The sequence below is a fragment of the Pipra filicauda genome, unplaced genomic scaffold, assembly GCF_003945595.2.
Source record: "Pipra filicauda isolate LSUMZ 115617 unplaced genomic scaffold, ASM394559v2 scaffold600_size242580_pilon, whole genome shotgun sequence".
NCBI lineage: Eukaryota > Metazoa > Chordata > Aves > Passeriformes > Pipridae > Pipra > Pipra filicauda.
In genome coordinates, this window is record NW_024104755.1 from 204,415 (window position 1) to 225,083 (window position 20,669).

A 20,669-nucleotide genomic window follows, 5' to 3' on the forward strand; every position below is an offset into this window, starting at 1 on the left:
TAGCTTTTCCTGAGGAAAAAGAAGTTTATTGGGGGGTCTCATTTAAAATCCACGTCCTGGGCACAAGACTCAGGCCTGGTGTCTCTCCATAGGATACGCTCCTGTGACGGGCATGTGCCACCCGGTCCGGAGCTGCACCCTCAACCACGAGGACGGGTTTTCGTCAGCCTTTGTTGTTGCTCATGAGACTGGGCACGTGTAAGTGTAACTTTTGCAATCAGATCACACCAAAACGTGCTGCTGCACCTCCTGCTTGCTCCAGGGGCGTTGGGTTTAATGGCTCTATGGAAGCTGTCCTGGTTTTATTTCTGTCCCCTGGGAATGCAGCAGTGGTTGAGGCAATGAAGAGACAAGTGGTGGAAGAAAGGAAGGGGAGAGAGAGGGGGAACTTGTTTTGTCTGGGGTGAGGGAAAGGTCAGGAAGGCACCTGGGAGGCCCAGCAGAGACAGGAGCTGGCTGTGCGTCCTTCACTGCTGTCTCCTCCCCAGCTCCCTGGGCTGGCGAGTCAGACTTGGCACCTCTTGGAGAGCTGTTTCCTTACAGTTGTGTCGCAGTGGCTCTGAGAGGTATTCTTTGTTCCAGGCTGGGCATGGAGCACGACGGGCAAGGGAACAGATGTGGGGACGAGACGGCGATGGGCAGTGTCATGGCCCCCTTGGTGCAGGCCGCCTTCCACCGCTACCACTGGTCCCGCTGCAGCGGCCAGGAGCTCAGGAGATACATCCAGTAAGGCCTCCCCGCTGCACCCGGGCTCTGATCCCTGTTTTTTCAGGCCCTTTTCCCCTTCAAATCTGTGTTAGAAAGGCTCTAACCTATGAAGGCTGTGTGCTTGTTGGGGGCTGTCCCACGGCCCATCTGCTGGGGATGGAAAGGCAGTGGAAAGACCCCTCTGACTCCAGTGGGATTTGGAATAGGCCTCTGTCATAGAATCCCAGAATGGTTTGGGTTGGAAGGGACCTTAAAGCTCATGTGTTTCCAACCCCCTGCCATGGGCAGGGACACCTTCCACTAGACCAGGTTGCTGCAAGCCCTGTCCAACGTGGCCGTGGACACTTCCCAGGACGGGGCAGGAATTAGGAGTATACATTTGCTCATGCTGGTTTTTTTCTGTGTCTCTTCCCACAGCTCTTACGACTGTCTGCTCGACGACCCTTTCGAGCACGACTGGCCCAAGCTTCCTGAGCTGCCAGGCATCAACTATTCCATGGACGAGCAGTGCCGCTTCGACTTCGGTGTGGGCTACAGGATGTGCACAGCGGTACGTCCTGGGGGTCTGGCCTGACTGGGGAGCTGCAGTGTGTCATAACTGAATAATAATCATTGGAGGGCGGTTAATGGAGTATTTAAACAGAACTCTGAAGAGCAGAGGGATATTTATGGGGGAAACCCAGTCCTGTGGGATAATGGGCAAGTAGGTGGCAGCACAGTCCACATGACACAGACTGGTGGGAGTGATCCCGAGGAAGAAAAGGAAAAAACCCCTCAGTTTCCTCCCACTTCTGGCTGTCTCCTTTCTTGTCACTGGCTCAGGGCTGGGGGATGCAGGGAATAAGCACTGCCCTGAAGATACGGGACTCACTGGTGTGTGTGAGATGGACTGACGGAGTGGGTTGGATCCTTATCCCAAAAACTCTTAAGTAACCTCAGGTTCTGCATTTCATCTTCCGCCTCTTGTGGGTTTCAGTTCCGAACCTTTGATCCATGCAAGCAGCTGTGGTGCAGCCACCCCGACAACCCCTATTTCTGCAAGACCAAGAAAGGACCTCCCCTCGACGGCACGGAATGTGCCCCTGGAAAAGTGAGTCTGGGCTTTGCACTGTGTTTGTCTTGGGGAAAAAAAACAACAGTGTTGTTCATCTGAGGTAAAGGGCACAGAGAGAGGGAATTGCTCAGCCTCTCTTGGGTTGAGCGAGAGGATGGGAAGAGAGGAGGCTGTGCTTTCCCACTAGGATATTCCATGAGCTGTACAAGGTCTGCTGTCGCACGTTTTGGGCATAGAAACCCCAATGGAGGTGTAACCCATTCTGTGACCTTTTTGTTATATTTTTTGGGTTCTTTCCTGCAAAGTGTCTATCAAGTATCTTTAGGAATCCAAGGATGCAGATGATGCCATTCCTGTGGGGTGGCTGCTCAGAGCTTGTGGTCCAGACCCCATGTGGCAAATGTTTGTGTAGGCTGAGGAGTAGCACTTGATTTTTCTCTTTAATATCCCCATTAGTGGGTGTCCTGCTGCCAGTCCATTTTTAGTTATAAAATTATACTCAAATACCTGTTTTTTTAGCAAATTCCCTGTCTTTTGGGATATTGGAGAGTCACTTTTACCATCTGAGCGTGCCCCAGGCAGCAGCAAAATGTTCCTGTACTGTGATTGATGTGTTTGATTTGGGCTTTGTGTCTGTTCTCACCTGTTTCCTGCCCCAATTCCCTCAGTGGTGCTACAAAGGTCACTGCATGTGGAAGAACACCAACCAGCTGAAGCAGGATGGACACTGGGGACCCTGGACCAAGTTTGGCTCCTGCTCCCGGACCTGTGGAACTGGGGTTCGCTTCCGCACGCGCCAGTGCAACAACCCAATGTAGGTCTGGGGGTTGCACCCTCCTGGGGGTCCAGGGAGGGGCCATTTGAAATGGTAATTAGGGTTCGGGTGGAGATTCTGTTCAGGACCCTGGAAATTGGACCATTTTCGTGGAATCAAAGAATTTCACAGAATCATAGAATCATGAAATGGTTTGGGTTGGAAGGGACCTTAAAGCCCATCCAATTCCAAACCTGCCGTAGACAGGGACACCTTCCACTGGATATAATTATATACTTTTTTTAATACAGTAGAGCTATATTGCATTAATTATTATTAGCTATACACCAGAGCTGTATTAAGAGTACATGGAGTTTTATTTATTTTTTTTCGTGTGACATATTTCTATGTCACATGTTTTGGGCTCTGTAAAGAATTAAATGGGAAGCAAGCCTTGGAATGTAATAGAAGTGGGTGAACACATCATGCAGAGGGAGATGTTGTAAATAATATGTATTGGTCACCCTGGAAATTGTCAGAAAGAGTACCAAGCCCCCCAGGGTGCTCAGAATCCCACTGGAACTGTGGGGCCTGGATAAATGGATATAGAGTTTTACTCTCGAAGGAACTATGGGAAAGGCTACAGTTTTAACCTGAATAGTTATCTCAGGAGCCAGGCTTAAATTACCTGAAAATAAATCTGATTTTCTGAAAGATGAGGATTCCATAAGTTAAATTTCACCTAAACAGAGCCTTACTCTCCTCACAAGGAAGAATTTCTCCCTAATGAGAGTCTCTGGAATGTTTTCTCCGCACAGGCCCATCAACGGAGGTGATGACTGCGCCGGGGTCAATTTTGAGTTCCAGCTGTGCAGCACCGAGGAGTGTCCGAAGCACTTTGAGGACTTCAGGGCACAGCAGTGCCAGCAGCGCAATTCCCACCTGGAGTTCCGGGGCAGCCGGCACCACTGGCTGCCCTACGAGCACCCCGACCGTGCGTCCTGCTCTGAGCCTTTAGTGCCACTTGAAAGGGTTTGAAGCCATTCCCCTTGGCCTGGATATCGCAGGGACAGGCCCAGAACTCCCAGAAAAGCAAATTGGCTTCTCCCCCCTACCCCCTCTGTTTGTTTTATCTGAAAATCACCAGTTTGGCCCTAAAGCCCAGATTTTAACCCCCAGATTCCCTGCTCTGACCCAGATTTCCAATTTTTAACCTAAATTACCCATTTCCCACGCAAAATTGCCCATTTATCCCTAAAATTGACACTTTTGACCCTAAGTTCTTCAGTTATGTCTAAAAATCACCAGATTTGCCCTAAATCCCTGATTTTAACCTCCAATTTCCCTCTAACCCAGATTTGCCCTTTTTACTTTTAAATCCCCCATTTTCCCCCAAACATGCCCCTTTATTCCCAAAATTGACCTTTTTGCCCCAAAATTGCAGAATTACATCCAAAATCATGAGGTTTGTCCTAATTTCGAATTTTACTCCCAAATCCCCAGTTTTACCCCCAAATCCCCCAGTTTATCCCTAAAATTCACCTTTATGACTCCAGAATTGCCCATTTATATCTAAAATTGACCACCAGTTTTGCCCTAAATCCCCGGGTTCCCTCCCCAGACCTCCCCATCCCCCCCCAAATTCCCCACTTGTTCCTCCCCGAATCACCGTGTCCCACCGCTCTGCCCCCATCCCCATTCCCAAACCTGCCTGTCCCTTCTCACTCCTCGCTCTGTCAGCGGGATATTTTTCGGGAGCACACCTGGATCATTGTCCATCCATGCAGTTCCTTCTCTTCCCTGGCTCCACAGCTCCCAAGAGATGTCACCTGTACTGCCAGTCCAGGGAAACGGGGGATGTGGCTCACATGAAGCAGCCGGTGCATGATGGGACTCGCTGCTCCTACAAGGATCCCTACAGCATCTGTGTCCGTGGGGAATGTGTGGTGAGTGGCAGCTGCCCCAGGGACAACCAATGGGAACAGCTCAAGGGCAGAGAGAGACTTGGCAGATGTCTCTAAATTCCATATTTGCAGCATCGCGTTCCTCATAATCCCTGGAGATTTAAATTAAATTAGAGAACAGCACAGCCCAGTCCCATGGAAATGCTCCACTTCTCTTCCACTGATTGTTTCGTATTATGGAATCCCAGACTGATTTGGGTTGGAAGGGACCTTAAAGCCCATCCAGTGTCACTCCCTGCCGTGGGCAGGGACACCTTCCACTAGCCCAGGTTGCTCCAAGCCCCGTCCAACCTGGCCTTGGACACTTCCAGGGATGGGGCAGCCACGGCTTCTCTGGGCAACCTGTGCCAGGGCCTCCCCACCCTCACAGGGAAGAATTCTCTCCTAACATCCAGTCTTTGCTTTTTTTCTGCAGAAAGTGGGCTGTGACAAGGAAATTGGCTCCAACAAGGCCGAGGATCAGTGCGGGGTCTGCGGCGGGGATGACTCCCACTGCCGGACCGTGAAGGGGACCTTCACCCGCACTCCCAAAAAGCTCGGTAGGAATAACATCTGCCTGCAGCTGGCTGGAGTTCCTGGGGGCTCTGGGCTCTGTGTCACACTCATGGACACAGGATAATGCCAGAGTCCTTCAAACTTTGACAGTAATGGGCTTAACACTACCCCTTGATCCCATTCAGGGAATGCTGCTGCCCATCAGCCCCTGACTACGGGTGGATATGCAAGTGGTGGAGGTGTTCAGGGAATGGTGGTTGCTTTTCCTTGACTCTGTCAATCTGGTCATTAAAAAGACTAATTGACCTCTTCCAACAGGGAAACATTTAAGCAAGAAGTGCCAAAAAGAGTTTGAGTTTCTGGAAAATGAAATCTGCAAGTATGCAACTTAAAATTCCCCCACGGATTGTCACTGGTCTGACTTCCACTGACTGGTCATCTTGGCCAGATGGGTCCAGATGTGCTGTAAATGCATTTGACCACAATGTAAATTATATTTTATGCTGGTAAAGTGACTCCCAGTCACTGGAATGACTGGATTGGTCTCCCAGAGCATTAATTCCAAGCGTTCTGTTTAAGGGAAGAGCAGAGGATCCCTTCCCTTGCCCAGAGGAGCTCACAGTGTTCCCCTGTCTGGGACAAAGGAGGCGGAAAACACACTGGGTCAGTGCAAGGGCTTCTAACCCAACAGCCTGGCTGAGGAGTAATTTGGGAAAATTATGAGGAATATTTGTGTTCGTGCTCTGATGTGCCGAGGAACACAGGGAACATCTTTTTACCTGAGTCGTGGATAGATCCAGCCTGTAGCAGCATGGCTGTAAATATTAAACTGCTCCTAGCTGGAAAGTGGCAAATTGTTCTGTAACTGGTGTCTCTTCTCTCCCTGGAAGAGAAGAGCCCAGGGAGGGCTTGTCCCACACGTTCCAAACCGATTGGCTCCGTGTCTCCCAGCCCTGCTCTTCGGTTGCTGGTGGATCCCTCTCCTGCAAGCAGAGCTGGGCCGTGCCCTGCGCTCCTGACCATGGCTGTTCCTTTCTCTTTCCATCCCTGCTGCCTCCACTGACCCTGCACGTGCCAAAGGGTACCTTAAGATGTTTGATATCCCTCCTGGGGCTCGACATGTGTTTATCCAAGAAGACGAGGCCTCTCCTCACTTCCTTGGTAAGTGTTTCTCTGCTCAGGTTTGGTTAGAGCCTCGAGGAGAAGCACAGGGTGCTCTTGACGGAGAACCCAAGGGATGAGAGAACCCAGAGAAGGGGTTGGGTAAATGTGGGCTTTCCAAATGGCATGGTCAGGGCTGAGTCCTGCAGTCTCACACTTCAGCAAACAACTACTGCTCATTTAAATCCTCCAAAATATTAAACTGACCCGAGTTTACATGTTTACTAACCAAAGATTGTCGCATGGAAATGGGCACTGCTGGGATGAATCAAATTCAGTATCAATAATTATTATTATGGTGTATTGGAAAAAGTTGTCCGGAAGAAAAGAATGGGAGTCCATATTTAAATGGGTGTTGGAATGGGATAATCTTTAAGGTCCCTTTCAATCAAAACCATTCTGTGATTCAGATTGCTAATGAATTGGCTCCTAATCATCATTATAGTAATCCCCACTGTGCCTGGCTGCTGAGGTGTGCTGCAGGAACCCAAACCCAGGCTCCAATTCCTCAGTTCTTTGCTTATGGATTTTAGCATCTGGGACACCCCTGTGTGCATAGAGGAAATTAAAATGGGATGAAAATCTGGTATTTTCACAACTTGATGGAAATACCCCTCCCTGTGCTACCCCAGTTGCTGTGGTGGAGGCACAACAGGCTCTGCTCTCACTCCTCCCAGCAATCAAGAACCAGGCTACAGGACACTATATCCTGAACGGGAAAGGGGAGGAGGCCAGATCCCGGTCCTTCATCGACCTGGGCGTGCAGTGGGAATACAGCATCGAGGACGACATCGAAACGCTGCACACGGACGGGCCTCTGCACGACGCCGTGGTGGTGCTGGTGGGTGACGCGTCGAGCCCTGGGAACACAGGGCTGGGGGTCTCAAAGGACCTTAAGGATCGTTCAGAGCTCAGTGTCTTTGCTTTGCAGAGCAGTCAGTAACAGCTCTGGGTTTATTCTGGTTATTTGTAGATCATTCCTCGGGAGAACGACACCAGATCCAGCCTGACTTACAAATACATCATCCACGAGGATTCGGTGCCGACCATCCACAGCAACAACGTGCTGCGGGAGGACACGGACACCTTCGAGTGGGCCTTGAAGAGCTGGTCCCAGTGCTCCAAACCCTGTGGTGGAGGTGAGCAAGGGATGGGGCACCTGTAACAAGGGACAAATTACAAAAAAAACTGGGGGAAGGGAATGATTTAGGATCCTTGGCCTTCCTTTTTTAACAGCAGCACAAGCTGTTAAATGCCTGAAGTGCCTGATTGTTCCCAAGTGTCACACTTCCAGCTTAGGAAGGAAAAGGCCTTTTTAGATGTTTAAATTCAGCCCCCAAAGCCACTCTGGAAGTCCATACTCAGACACTGATGCTCCTGAATATTTGTATTCATGGCGTGTCCATGGCTCTTAGGCAAAGAATGGGCAATGCAAACCCCAAAATATATTGTCTTGTAAACCCATTTAACAGGCCAGGAGACTCCTATTTAACCAAACATTCTGACAAGGATGTGGTTTTCCTGATTTCTCTGACACGTTTCCCAGGGTTCCAGTACACCAAATACGGGTGCCGCAGGAAGAGTGACAACAAGATGGTTCATCGCAGCTTCTGTGAAGGCAGCAAAAAGCCAAAGCCCATCCGTAGGATGTGCAACCTGCAGGAGTGCACGGAGCCCCTGTGAGTGCAGCCAGGCACAGAGAGCAGGGATTGCTCCAGCCACGTTGGGTGGGATGAATGTGGTGGGATGCTGACGGCTTTCCAGCCTGGAGGATATATTTCCTGGAGGAAATATGTAGGGGAATTTCAACCTGTGTAAGAATAGGTACTGATCTGACTGGCTGGTTTTAGTATATTTTAAATATATATATACATTTATATCATAAAACCTTGTAATGGTTTGGGTTGGAAAGGACCTTAAAGCTCATCTCATTCCACTCCCCTGCCATTGGCAGGGACACTTTCCACTAGACCGGGTTGCTCCAAGCCCCATCCAACCTGGCCTTGGACACTTCCAGGGATAGGGCAGACACAGCTGGACAACAGGTATGATGGTATCTGACTCCATTTTCCTTTTAGCTGGGCAGCAGATGAGTGGGAACACTGCACCAAAACCTGTGGGAATTCTGGTTACCAGCTACGCACGGTGCGCTGCATCCAGCCTCTTCCCGACGGCACCAACCGCTCCGTCCACGCCAAGTTCTGCAGCGGGGATCGCCCTGAGAGCCGCCGGTCCTGCAACCGGGCACCGTGTCCTGCGCCTTGGAAAGCTGGACCCTGGTCCCAGGTGGGCAGCGGTGCCAGGGGCTGGCTGGGACATGGGGATCTTGCACAGTGCTGTGACACGGAATGTCCTGAACCGCCCCTCAGTGTCTGGCAGTGCTCAGTAATCTCTAGGGGAGAGAATGAACACACTGAGGTAAACTGAGGCAGTCAGTCGTGAAAAGGGAGGGAAATTTCTGGGGGTAAAACTTGAAATAATCTGTAGGGTAGAGAATGAACATTTTGAGGTAAAAATGAGGTAATTGGTAGGGGACTGGGAGGGAAAATTATTTTAGAGTGCACTTGAGGTAGTCTGTAGTGCAGAGAATGAACATTTTGAGGTAAACTGAGGCAATCAGTACTGCACAGGTAGAGAAACTTTTGGGGCTAAAATCTGAGACAGTCTCTAGGGAGAGGCTGAACGTCTTGAGGTAAGCTCGAGCAATCAGTATTGAACAGGTCAGGAAATTTTGAGGGGTCAAATTTGAGGTAATCTCCAGGGTAGAAAATAAATATTTTAAGGTAAAAATGAAGTAATCAGGTGTGGACAGTTAGGGAAGTTTTGGGGGATAAAACCTGAAATAATCTAAGGGTAGAGAATGAATATTTTGAGGTAAAAATGAGGGGAAAAAATTTGGCAGGAAAATCTGAGGTGATCTCTAGGGGAGAGAAGGGACACTTTGAGGTAAACTGAGGCAGTCATTCACAGACAGGTAGGGAATTTTGGGGAGGGGAAACACTTGATGTAATCTCCAGTTTAGAAAGCAAATATTTTGAGGTAAAAATGAAGTAATCAGTAGGAGGGATAACTTTTGAATTAAACTCAAGGTAGTCTATAGCACACAGAATGACTACTGTGAGGTAAACTAAGGCAATCAGTAGTGCACAGGAAGGGAAATTTTTAGGGTTAAATTTGAGGTAATTACATGGTAGAAAATAAATAATTTGAGGTAAAAATGATGTAATCAGTAGTGGACATGTGTGGAAAATTTTGAGGGTTAAATTTGAGATAATCTCCAGGGCAGAGAATGAACATTTTGAGGTAAAAGTGAGGTAATTGGTAGTGGACAGGTAGGGAAAATTTTCGGGTAAAACTTGAGTTCCTCTGTAAGGTACAACGACCGTTTTGGAGGGAAGACCTTAGTTCATCTGTGTGGTCAGTCCTAAGCTGTCCCCTCTGTGTCTGGCAGTGCTCAGTGACCTGCGGGGAGGGGACCGAGAGCCGGCAGGTCCTGTGCCGTGCTGGGGACCGGTGCGACGGGGAGCGGCCCGAGTCCGTGAGGGTTTGCCAGCTCGCTCCCTGTGACGGTAAGAGAATGGGTGGAAGGGCTGCAGTGGGGGGAGCAGTTCCTGCCTGCAGAGCACAGTGCTGGGAGTGGGGTCAGGCACAGAATCCAGCTTTTTTCCTGTGTTCGGTCTGGCAAATTCTGGATGTCACAGCTCCGGGCAGTCGGTGCTTCCCTACGCTGGGGTCTCTCCTGTACATGTGCACAAAAAGGGTTTAACTGTGTTAGCCCAAGTTGTGCTTGCACAAATTGGGGCCAGAGGTGAAAGTCCATCCAAAGCAAACCCTTCTCAACCTCTAAATTCCAGGATAAGTTCTACAAGCTGCTGATTGAGGGAATAAAAATACAGAAGAAATGGAACCAAGAGCATTAATAGGGTTCCAGGGAATCCCATTATATTGTTCTCATAGAATTTTTAGCAGATTTTTAAGCTTTTTAGGACCACAATGCATTTCTTCCTTTGGATTATTCACTCTGTAGGATTTGGGGTTTATCTGGATTTTAACTCCCTCACGGTGGCCCTGACACTGATCAGGAGCTGGAAGGAAAAACAGCCAGAGCTCTTGGCAGGTACAGGGTGTTCTCTGCCAGAACAGATCCAGCTGCTGCCCACCAGCCTGGCCAGGAGAGGGGATGGGGGATGAATTGTGCAGAATTCACCTAAAAAATAAAAAAAAGGGATTATGTGAGTATATGACTTGCTTCAGAACCTGCTGGAAGTAGAAAAGCACAACTGCAAATCTTTGCCCTGTGGGCGGAGTCATGGAATCTAAACCAGTGTAAACTGATACCCCAAAATAAACCGTGGGAGAACAGGACCAAATAGGGGTCACTGTCACTACTGAAAGGCAAAAGGAATTGTTTGGGACTTGGTTTGTTGTTTTGGGGTGATGCTGCTTACTGCGATTTATAGAATTCTGCACATTTGACTGCCAAAATTTCCCAGCCCAGGGGCTTTCACTGATGCAGCAGCAGGAAAAACATTGTTTTCTATGTGGTGCCAAGATTTGGGTTTCAGTACCAGCTTTGCTAGTTTAGAGGAATTATACCTATAGCCCAGAATTCCATGCTGAATGCCTGCTGAAATAGCCTCACAGTGCCTCATGGAGCACGGATATTCCCCTGAAGAACTGCTGCTTTAATGCCAGGTTTGTCAGGAACCAGCAAAGGATTCAAGGAAGCTCATTGGGATCAGGGCAAGGACAGGTTTATATTCCATAGGATCTGCTAATGATAACCGTCGTCCCCGAGCCCCACTGATGTCCCTGGGGGAACTTGGTACCAACTTCCCTGGAATTCAGCTGATTTTCACCCCCCCGATGTCAGACTCCAGTTGGTATTTTAAGTCAGGAGAAGGGGGTGGCTGTACACACTCCTGGCACGTGGTGAGGCAGCACCTGTGCACAGGTGAGGACGTTGCTTCATGCAAGAAGCTGATTTCATTTCAGAGCCTCGGGAGTGGCCTCTGGAAGTTCTTTTCCTGAAGGAAAGGGATGCACATGCCTGCTTTCAGGGCACCTCAGGTCTGACCCATCTGGTAACACTTTCCATTAGTTCTGCACTTCCAGCTGGTCCCTGGAAAACTCCAAACTTCATCCAAACAGAACTTTATGCAACAACAATCTTTTATTTTAAGGCATCTCCAAAGGCTCTTGCTTGGGATTTAATTTTTGTGAGTGAAGGTTCCCTTGGCTTTAATGCTGCTGCTGAATGACGTCCTCAGGCTGGAAGGGCAGGGATTTGGGGTGGGTAGGATGTACCTGGCTGGTGTGTGGGAGCTCTAGGAGGTTTGGCACTGGAAATTGCTGTCTTGAGTTCCTTGCAAACACAATGTGCTGACATTTCCAACTGCCAGCGGGGGTTTTTGGGTATTTTTGGGGTGTTGGTGGGGTCTGAGCAAGGCAAAGTTTCTCAGGGGGCTTGTTCAGAGCCACCCATGGTTGAGGAGCCACGGGCAGACCTTTATCTGTGCCCATCTGAGTGCTGCCAGGGCATCCCAGTGCCCATGGCTGGGTTCCCATCCCCAGGATGTTTGTTTTGCAGATGAGCCCTGCCTGGGAGACAAATCCATCTTCTGCCAGATGGAAGTGCTGGCCCGGTACTGCTCCATCCCTGGCTACCACAAGCTGTGCTGCGAATCCTGCGGGCAGCGCAGCAGCACCTTCCCACCTCCCGGAGCTGCCGGGACCGAGAGGGACACACCGTTGGATCCGGGCAGCCTGCCGAGGGCTCCGCCAGTGCCCACCCCTGCGGTGCCCCCCCGGGCTCAGCTCCTGCCCAGGAGCAGTTCCCTGGGCCGGCCGCCTCCAGCGACAGAGGAGGCTGAGTGGCACATCCCACCCTCCAGCCCCGAGCCTAAAGGCACCGGTGTTCCACACCGGAGAGCTCCTCCGGCTGGGAAGACTTCCCGGCTCTTGGCTTTGCTGCACCAGGCCCCTGCCAACAGTAGCAGCCTTGGTCCTCGCAGGGCTCTGCCTCCAGTGCCGGCGGAGAACATGGCAGCAGGGGCTCCTGCACCAGCCAGGACCTCCGGGAACAGCGAGGAGCACCTTGGGAAGCGATGGCCTCCAAGGGCTGGCCCTGTGGATCGATGAACGGGAAGGCTTTTGGAGGACAGCCATGGAAACGGGGCTTTGTTGGGCACTCCGGGGGGGATTCCCTGAGCTCTGGACACCTGGAGTGCACTGTGTGCCCCGGGCAGGACACTGCAGGGCACAGCTCATCCCCTGGATATACAAAGGACAAGAAGTGCTGGTTCACTTTCTGTTGCTCCGGCCTCCTCCTGCCCTCTGTTCCCTGCCCAGCTGGGATGCACAGAGGAAACCCAAATAACATTCCTGGCAGGGAGTAGGAGTCACTGAGGGCTCCGTCCAGTCTGGGCCCAAAGGTGGCCCTGACCTCACCCTCCCCCATGATTTTGGGTTCCAAACACTCACCTGGAGGAAACGCCCCACTGCAGGCGGGACCAGACAGCAACACTTGACAAAACACCTTTGCCACAGACCAAGGGAGCCCTCAGGACTTGTTTGGCTCATCTATCCCTGGAAAGGGATGTTGCACAAGCACCTTTGCAGCCGTTGAGTAAATCCTGGACAGGGCAGGAAATCAGGGTTATCATAAGAGTTTTGTGCTGTCACACAACTGTTTACCTGTGTTGTTCTGCTCCATGGACATTCCAAGGGGCTGGTGTTTAAAGCAGCATTAGCATAAAAGGAGGGGTTTCATTTGCATAGGATTTAAACTGCTGGCACAAGGGGCTTGGGGGGTTTGGGGCATCATCAGTGCGATGCTTGATTCTGAAATACAGAAACCCTGTAGATACTGCAAGTGCTGTCCTGGTCCCAGGCCAAAGGGGTTCCCAGCTGCCCCCCACGTCCGTGCTGAACCAGCACCCAGAGGCCGAACAGGCGCCGCCGAGACTTCAAAGAGAGGATTTTTTTCCTGACGGGAAGCATGGATTTCAAGGCCTGAGAGATGTTTCTTTCCAGCATGGTTCACCTCCAAACCTCCCCGAGCACGGCGCATCCGACTGCAATCATTAATTTATGCCAATCCCCACCTTGTCTCAGCCCCACCGGCCACGCTCCCTCCGGCCCATTGCTGTAAAGGACTTGTATAGGGGAGTGAGAGCTACAGATATTTATTAAAAAGTGGATTTCTTGACAGTATTTTATGTACTAAGTATTTACGCCGAGGGCAGGTGACTCTTGTTTTTGCCAAGATCAAATCCAGAGATGGAATTAGATGCTGTGTTGTAGGGACAGAATGGAAATTTAAGCTACTAAACTGCTGTAGAGAAATGGTTGATTTGTATTCTTTAAAAAGATGACAGGGTTTTGTCACAGGCCTCTCATTTCTCAGTGGGCTATTAAAGTTTCACATGCAATTGCTGCCCCCCCGTAAGGAATCCCCATTTAATGCTGTGAAGTGATTGGGGCCCCGAAGATCCAATTCTGGCAACATCTTGGTGCCCCTGTGGGGTCCCTCAGAGGAAAGAAGAGTGGCAATGGCTCAGCAGAGGTTTCCAGCCCCCAGTGCAGATAATCCTTGGACCCTTGAATTTCCTTTCTTCCAAGCTCATTGCTCTGTCTGTCAGGTGTCCACTCCTGATGCTGTGTGTGTATTGGGGAGCACATGACAATAAAACCTTTAACATCCCAAGTCTTTCCCTGCTTTGACTCACGTGGCAAGGCCCTGTGGAAATAAAGGACCCTCCCCATGTGGAAATAAAGATTAAATATTTCAACTGGACTTCCACAAACATGGGGTTTGCCATTGGAGAGTGTGAGTTCCAGAGCAATGGGGGGAGAGGAAGGAGAGGGTCAGATCTCACCTGGCAGGTGCTGTCAGACAAGCTGCATTTTATTGATTGGAAGGTAAAAAGTCGCTGTTTGAAATTCCGTGAGTTCTGAAGGCATGGAGGGAAGGGAGAGCTGAAGGCAGAGCTGGGACCAGCCCGTGCCTGACCCGCGGCACGGTCAGTGCCAGTTCCTGGGCCAGGGGTGCTCACGGCGCTGCCCGATGGACACACGGACACAGGGACAGACGGGCAGCTGCTCGGGCTCACAGAGCATCGGAGGCACGACGGAACCGCCGTCGCTCTCCCTTGCCCGTGCCCCGTCACAGCCTCGGCTCCCCCGGCCCGAGCGGAACCGTGTCCCGTTCCCTGGTGGGATCCCAGCGTCGCTATGGCCGCAGCCGGAGCGGGAGCGGCAGCGCCGGACTCGGCACCAGCGCACGCCCCGGAGCGGCTCCTCCCGCCCGCGGCGGTCCCGATCCCAGCCCCAATCCCGCCAGGCGAGAGGCGGCACCGGCCGGAACCCGCAGCGGGCACGGGCAGGACCCGCGAACGATCCCCCGGTCCCGGACCCCCGGGAACGATCCCCCGGTTCCGGACCCCCGGGAACGATCCCCCGGTCCCGGACCCCCGGGAACGATCCCCCGGTCCCGGACCCCCGGGAACGATCCCCCGGTCCCGGACCCCCGCGAACGATCCCCCGGTCCCGGACCCCCGGGAACGATCCCCCGGTTCCGGACCCCCGGGAACGATCCCCCGGTCCCGGACCCCCGGGAACGATCCCCCGGTCCCGGACCCCCGGGAACGATCCCCCGGTCCCGGACCCCCGGGAACGATCCCCCGGTCCCGGACCCCCGGGAACGATCCCCCGGTCCCGGTCTCGGCGCGCGCGGAGCGGGGCCCGGGGGTTCGAGCCCCCGAGGGCGCCCTCAGGCGGCCATTTTGTCCCTGCGTGCGCGGCCTTCGGCCTCCCACCTCCACTCTTCTATATTCCTCTAGACCACTCCTTTCGCCCCTCCCTTCCTCCCTCCTCTACCGCCCCGTGCTTTTTCCTCTGCAGAGGTAATTATTCAGGAGTGAATCGATTCAAAAAGGCACAGGTAACTGCATTAGTACGTTTGTACCAGTAAGTGTACGTGTTTCACTGACACCGTGCACATTGCAATGCCTTGTCCTAGGACTCAGTTAACTGGGTAGAGGCAAAAATCACATAAAGTGAGACCCATGTTGCCCAAGTGTAGCTGGGGGAAGAAAGTTGTCTGAGTCTTCTGGTCCCTTTTTAATTAGTGCATGGCAACAGAAGTCTCCTGTTAGTGACTCGCCCCATCTATTTTAGATGGCCCACTAGAGGGTACTGTTTCTGTTCCTTTACTGAGAGGGAAATTAAGGAGTGGTTAAACAGCCGAAGGCTGGTGAGGTGAAGCACACCTGGGGGTGTACGTCCAGAGAAGGTCAGAGGGCCATAACTCTACAGGGAAAGGAGTTTGGCTCTCTAGTCCTTGTTCCCATCCACGAGAAGGGACAGGATCTCTGTGTTGTCCTTGAGGCGCAGCATAGGCTGTGTTCTTGTAGTTCTACATTTCACCCTCCCGATCAGGGTAATTGCACCCACTCTGTCTGTTAGAGATGGCCCTGCCCCTGCCATCCCCAGGCTGGTCCTGAGCAAGGTCTGGGACACCATTGGGACACCACTGGGGAGTCGCTCTGAACTGTGCAACTGAACCACATGGAGAGTTTGACAGTGTGCAAAAACCCTGGAGAGGAGCCGTGATCCAGCATTGCTTCCTAGTGCAGGTGTAGTGAGAGAGTCCAAACTAGGCACCCACTCCATGGAAAGAAAGGCACAGGGACTGCCTATTCCATAGAGAAATGACTGAGTTTATTATTTTTATTGTTACCATGGCTCCCTCAAAGAGACCGATATGGTGTCATCCATTTCGTAAGCAGTGGTAGAGATTTAGGACTTAATAATAAGGGGTTTGAAATCCTCAAAAGCTCAGTGACGACAGAACAGTGTCACTGCCTTTATCAGCTCATCTCTAAATTCGACATGGCACAAGAAGCTGTGCAGAAATACCCATCTCAACAAAGATCTCCCAGAGCAGTTCGAATCCAAGTGTGCTTCACTTCAGCTGTGCACAAGCACCACTCCTGCTCACCTCCGTGCTGGGTTTGACAGAGTCTGACAGAACATTCCTTTGGGGAATGTGCTGGTTCCTGCTCACGAGGAGGCTGATACACCAGACGTACTGCCTGAGGTACAAAACACTCTCCAGAGTAATCACCCCAACAACTGTATCAGATAGAAACACATCCTTAGAAATAACAATTGCGATGCCAAGGTTTCATGTTTTAAACGTTCTGTCTCTCCCTGCAGAGTTCTCCTGGGAATGTAGGGATGGTGTTTAAGAGCAGCATAAGGAGAACTGACAGTCACTGTTCCACGCTTTTCAGGATAGCAACAGTGCCAAACTGAGCTTGTAACATAGACACTCTCAGGATAGTTTGTATATCTCATTAACACGGTTTGACACTAATGCTAATTCTTCATGAGAAGAATCAGGACAGAGAGGCTGATTTAACACCTAGAGGGATTCATGGGCTACAATGAGGACACTGAACACAAGCCTGGTGCTCCTGAAAAGGGCAGGTATTGACCTGACAAGTGCCTCAGATCGATCTGTGACAAGAAGTGGGAGGTGGAGTTGGTACCAGAGTCGCTGTCCCTTCACACACAGTTAGTCACTGGCCTGCAGAAAAGAAGGGGGTTCCTGCCTGCTGCTCTGCCCTGGCACTGCCCCGTTCCCTGGGAAAGTGCAGCTCTTGTCACTGCAGTGTAAAGGTGGGGAAAAGGCAGCGAGAGAAAGGCAGCCCAGCTTGGGGGGTGACCCTCCCTTCCTTCAGCTGCTGGGAAACGTGGCCGGGGGTCCCTCAGAGGCACTCCAGCTGAGGAGCTGCACCACTGCCAGAGGGACTTGGCAGGGACGGGGCAAGGGCAGCTCCTCAAATGCCCAGCTGGAGGAACGAGCCGCCCAGGCCTCCGCACCGAGCCCTGTGCAGGGCATTTGGGCTGCTGGGGAATGGCCCAGCAGGGAGGTTCTGCTCCTGCCAGCCCAGCTGTTGCTTCCAACCGCATGGGAGGGGGAGGTATTTTGTCAGGGCAGTCGCTCATGGAATGGGTTGCCTGGGGAGGTTATGTATCCCCATCCGTGGAATGTTTCAAAATGTGACGTTACTCTTTCCTGGAAAACGCTATGATCCCCCAGTTTCCAAGAGCGATCCACTGGAATGACCAGGTTTGCTCTGACGGAGCTCGCGCCGGTCCCGCCCCCCGGCCCGCCCGGCCCGCCCCCAAGAACGCCGCTGTCCTCGCAGGCCCCGCTCCCGCCCGCTCCCCGCCTCGCTCCCCTTATCCCGGGAGAGCTCCCGGACGGGCCGTGACCGCGGAGCTCCCACCGCCCTTCCCCGGCCCCAGCAGCGCCCGCCGGGGCTGCGGCGGCGGCGGGAGCCCCGCGGAGGGAACGGGGCCGGGGCCGCGCCGAGGGGCGGGGCCGGGTGAGCGGGCGGGGCGGGGCCGCAGGGCCGGGCGGGCTGGGATTGGGCGGAGGCGCTCGAGCGCTGATTGGGCAGCGCTGCCGGCCCGCGGTATAAAGGGCCGGCGGCGGGGGTGCGGGCGGTTGTGTGTGAGGGCTGAGGGTGCGGTCCCGCTGCTGCCCGGGCTGCGGAGGGGAGAGCGCCTTGGCCGCTGGGTTTGTGCACCGGGGGAGCCGGGGGGCGTTTAGGGGCGCGTTGTGCTGGGCGGCGGGGGCCGGGTAAACCCCTTCCCTGCCGGGTGACCCTGGGGGAGCCGTGGCAGGGCTGCGGGGCTGTTGCTCTCTGGGTGCCTCAGGGGTTGCCTCGGAATCCCAAAGCCTTTCCCCGTGCAGGGTTACGAGGCGAAGACTGGTCTCAGTTTCTTGGTGCTGCATTAATGCTTTTTGCTCGTTCTGTGTCAGTTTGCAGCCTGGCTCGTGGTTTCCCCTGGTGCTGGGGAGTGGAGGCGAGTTGTGCTTCCTGCTGGGAGAGAGAAGGGCCTTGGGAAGCTGCTCCATGAGCCACAGCTGTGCCGAGCCCGGGAGTCTGTCCAGGTAAGAGCAGGGCTTATACTGCCAGTGAGGAGCTGGGTTTGCTGTTGGCAGATAGAATATGCCCGTGCCTTTAAATGCAAGGACAGGCAGAAGCTGGGAGGGACCCTGAGCAGGTTTGGTGGCACGACAGCAGTTTGAAAAGACCTTGAGTGTGGGAGAAGTGTCCAGGAGAAAGGATTCCATTTTTGCAGGGAGGCAGTTTGTGAGGACAGGGAGGTTGCTGTGCTCTCTAGCCAAACTACTGCCCTTGGGATGTGCAGGGTGAGGAAATGTTGGCCCCGTGTGGGCTGGAGCAAAGGTGTGTGGGTGGCTGTGTGTGACAGCCGTGTGTGTGCAGGAAGGGGGTTCTGGTGCCATTGGAGCTGCCAGGGAGCCAAAAGGGGCACAGTTGTCTGAAAAAGGTGCAAGCTCTGTTGGCCTCTGTTGACACCTGCACCAAAGGAGATGCAAATTTTCCCCCTCTTGGTTGCAGGCTTCACAAAGCTCCCAGGAAAGGAAGTTTTAGATTCCAACTCCCCTTTATGCTAAAGGTTTCCTTGCTCTCTCAGCAGGATGTGGAGTGCCACCATGTCCCCGAGGTCACCCTTTCTGCTGTTGGGAGAGCACGAGGTGGATGGAGAGGATCCCCAGGCATCTGCAGGCACAAGGGACTCGTACAACTGCGATTTTCCTCCAGCCCTCGTGAGAGGGACTTTTAGGATCCTCTTGGGAATGTGCCAGTTCTCCTGCTGGAGCTTTTCTATGGAATATTTGAACACAAAGAGTAAAACTAAAGTCAGGTTTGTTCTGGAGTATGTTATACTTGTGCAAAGTTCCTTCCCTCTGTATATTTTCTGTTCTCAAAGCACATTCTTGGGTTCCTGGGCACTTCCTATTAAATGATTCCCTGAAAATAATTTCGTACTGAAAGGGGAAAGGAGCTGTCTGTGGGAGGCCAGAGGTCCTTGAAAAAGATTTGTGTTTTTTCACTCAGTAAGCTCTTAAAATATCTCAGAGTGTGCAGGAATGCCTGGCTTCTAAAACTCACCAGCTGAGTCTTAGAGGTTTCTTTGAAGAGCTGAGTTCAGGCAGCAGAATTGGCCCCCCAGGAGGGACTCTGTGCCTGCTCTCCCGTGGCTCCAAGGGATCTCTGGCCCTTCACGCCGGCACCGAGATTTTCTCGGGAAGGGCCTCAGATCCCCGGACCAGTCTGGGACACAGGCAAGATCCCCCTGCCTTTAGAAATGAGGCCTTCTTGTGGCTTCCTCCCCGTACCCGTTGGTGGGTTCCAAAGAAGGACTCTTGAAATGCCTTTTGGGCTGTCCATGGCAAGCTTGAGACCAAATTGGCCCCCTGGAGGGACAGTGCTGTGGGTGCCCCCCGGGTTGGGGCACCCCGAGGACTCCAGCGCGCACCGAAAGGATTATTCGGGGAGATCCTCGGGGTGCCCGGCCCTGGGGAGCTCAAAGCAAGGTCCCTGCCATGGATTCAGGCATTGCTGAGAGTATCCCAGGGGTCCCTGTCCCTGCTAGACATGGAGCTCTCTAATGGACTGGAATTGGGTGATAAAAGTGGTGCTCCAAGTGCAAAGGAAGTGTGGGATTGGGATCAAGAAATGAGCAGTGATGGTACAATTGGCTGTTTTCTCTTGAATATAAGGGTAAGGGCTGCAGGAGTGCCAGGTGTGTGTTCCAGTCCCCAGCATTTGGTTTGCACCTGTCCTGCTCAGACACAGGTCCAACTTCCTCAGTCCTTAACCCAATAGAGGGAGAATGAAGGACTGGCAGTGTTCAGGTGATTGGTGTGACAGGGGTTAAACTGGGAAAACATTGGGGAATTGCTCAGTTTCCCTATTTGCCAAACTCACCCAAACCACTGCTAGGAAGAGACTTCCTGAAAAACTTGAGGCAGAAATGAAATGGAAAACTGGGGATGTTGAAACTGTAATTGCTGAAGCTAAATGTGTCCAAGCAGCAGCTCTTGTTGTGCAGGGAATAACTCCTGTCAGCAGCAAGGTCCCCACTGAAGTGGCAGCTGCAGTTGTTCCTGTGGTGTGGGCCAGTGGAGTGTTCCAGGAGAGTGGAAGAGGGCGGAACCTGTAGGTATTACCCCTGATGTGGGATCTCTCCTAGTAAGGCCAACCCAGTATCCTTTAAAATCAGAATGCAAGCTTGGATTGGTTGCAGTAACAGCTGAATTTGCTCATCCTGGTTTGCTTGTAGAACGTGAATGCAAGAACCTGCCAAGAAACCAATGGCCAAGATGATTGATGAGTGCAGGACCTGAGAGAACCACCTTGAATGACAACCTCGAGGAGTTTCCAGTATTGGATTGCAAAGATGGCCTTTGCTGCATCTCCTTGAGCAAGGAAAGCCAAGAAACCTTTGCTTTGGAAGGAGAAAATCTGGAAAGCAGGAAGGAAGCAAAGAAGCCCCCTGACTCCTCCCTGAGCCCCAGCCAGCCCATGAACTGCCTTGCTGGGAATGGTAGGACGGGCTGGACTCTGGATTGCTCCCTCTGGATGTGTGGTAAGACTGTTATGCCAACTTTTCCAACAGCCTGTAAGCATTTGCTGCCTTGGCT

At 52.4% G+C, this 20,669-nt stretch overlaps 1 protein-coding gene and 1 long non-coding RNA gene across 7 annotated transcripts in view; both read left to right on the top strand.

The window, feature by feature from the left end:
• Nucleotides 1-13,844, top strand: part of ADAMTS3 (ADAM metallopeptidase with thrombospondin type 1 motif 3) — a 56,545-nt gene extending 42,701 nt beyond the window's left edge. Inside the window, exons 8-22 of one of the 2 annotated variants that reach the window (XM_039388027.1) lie at nt 93-198; nt 583-726; nt 1,126-1,258; nt 1,685-1,798; nt 2,431-2,576; nt 3,335-3,510; nt 4,329-4,462; nt 4,896-5,019; nt 6,056-6,136; nt 6,769-6,977; nt 7,110-7,275; nt 7,683-7,815; nt 8,215-8,422; nt 9,588-9,705; nt 11,727-13,844. In XM_039388027.1, the coding sequence (XP_039243961.1) occupies nt 93-198; nt 583-726; nt 1,126-1,258; nt 1,685-1,798; nt 2,431-2,576; nt 3,335-3,510; nt 4,329-4,462; nt 4,896-5,019; nt 6,056-6,136; nt 6,769-6,977; nt 7,110-7,275; nt 7,683-7,815; nt 8,215-8,422; nt 9,588-9,705; nt 11,727-12,277 (2,543 nt within the window). In that variant the 3' untranslated portion in view covers nt 12,278-13,844. The remainder of the gene's footprint in view (nt 1-92; nt 199-582; nt 727-1,125; nt 1,259-1,684; nt 1,799-2,430; nt 2,577-3,334; nt 3,511-4,328; nt 4,463-4,895; nt 5,020-6,055; nt 6,137-6,768; nt 6,978-7,109; nt 7,276-7,682; nt 7,816-8,214; nt 8,423-9,587; nt 9,706-11,726) is intronic. The other variant, XM_027714612.2, reaches the window with a different exon arrangement.
• A 3,860-nt stretch (nt 13,845-17,704) lies between these two features.
• On the top strand, nt 17,705-20,118 carry LOC120324605. 5 transcript variants are annotated; one of them, XR_005566046.1, is made up of 3 exons: nt 17,705-17,729; nt 17,976-18,107; nt 18,656-18,898. It is a non-coding gene; the product is annotated as an uncharacterized LOC120324605 (long non-coding RNA). The 5 variants fall into 5 exon arrangements; XR_005566048.1 differs by lacking the exon at nt 17,705-17,729 and adding an exon at nt 17,763-17,792; XR_005566047.1 differs by lacking the exon at nt 17,705-17,729 and adding an exon at nt 20,078-20,118 and having other exon boundaries at nt 17,875-18,107; nt 18,656-18,886.
• Nucleotides 20,119-20,669: the final 551 nt, after the last annotated feature.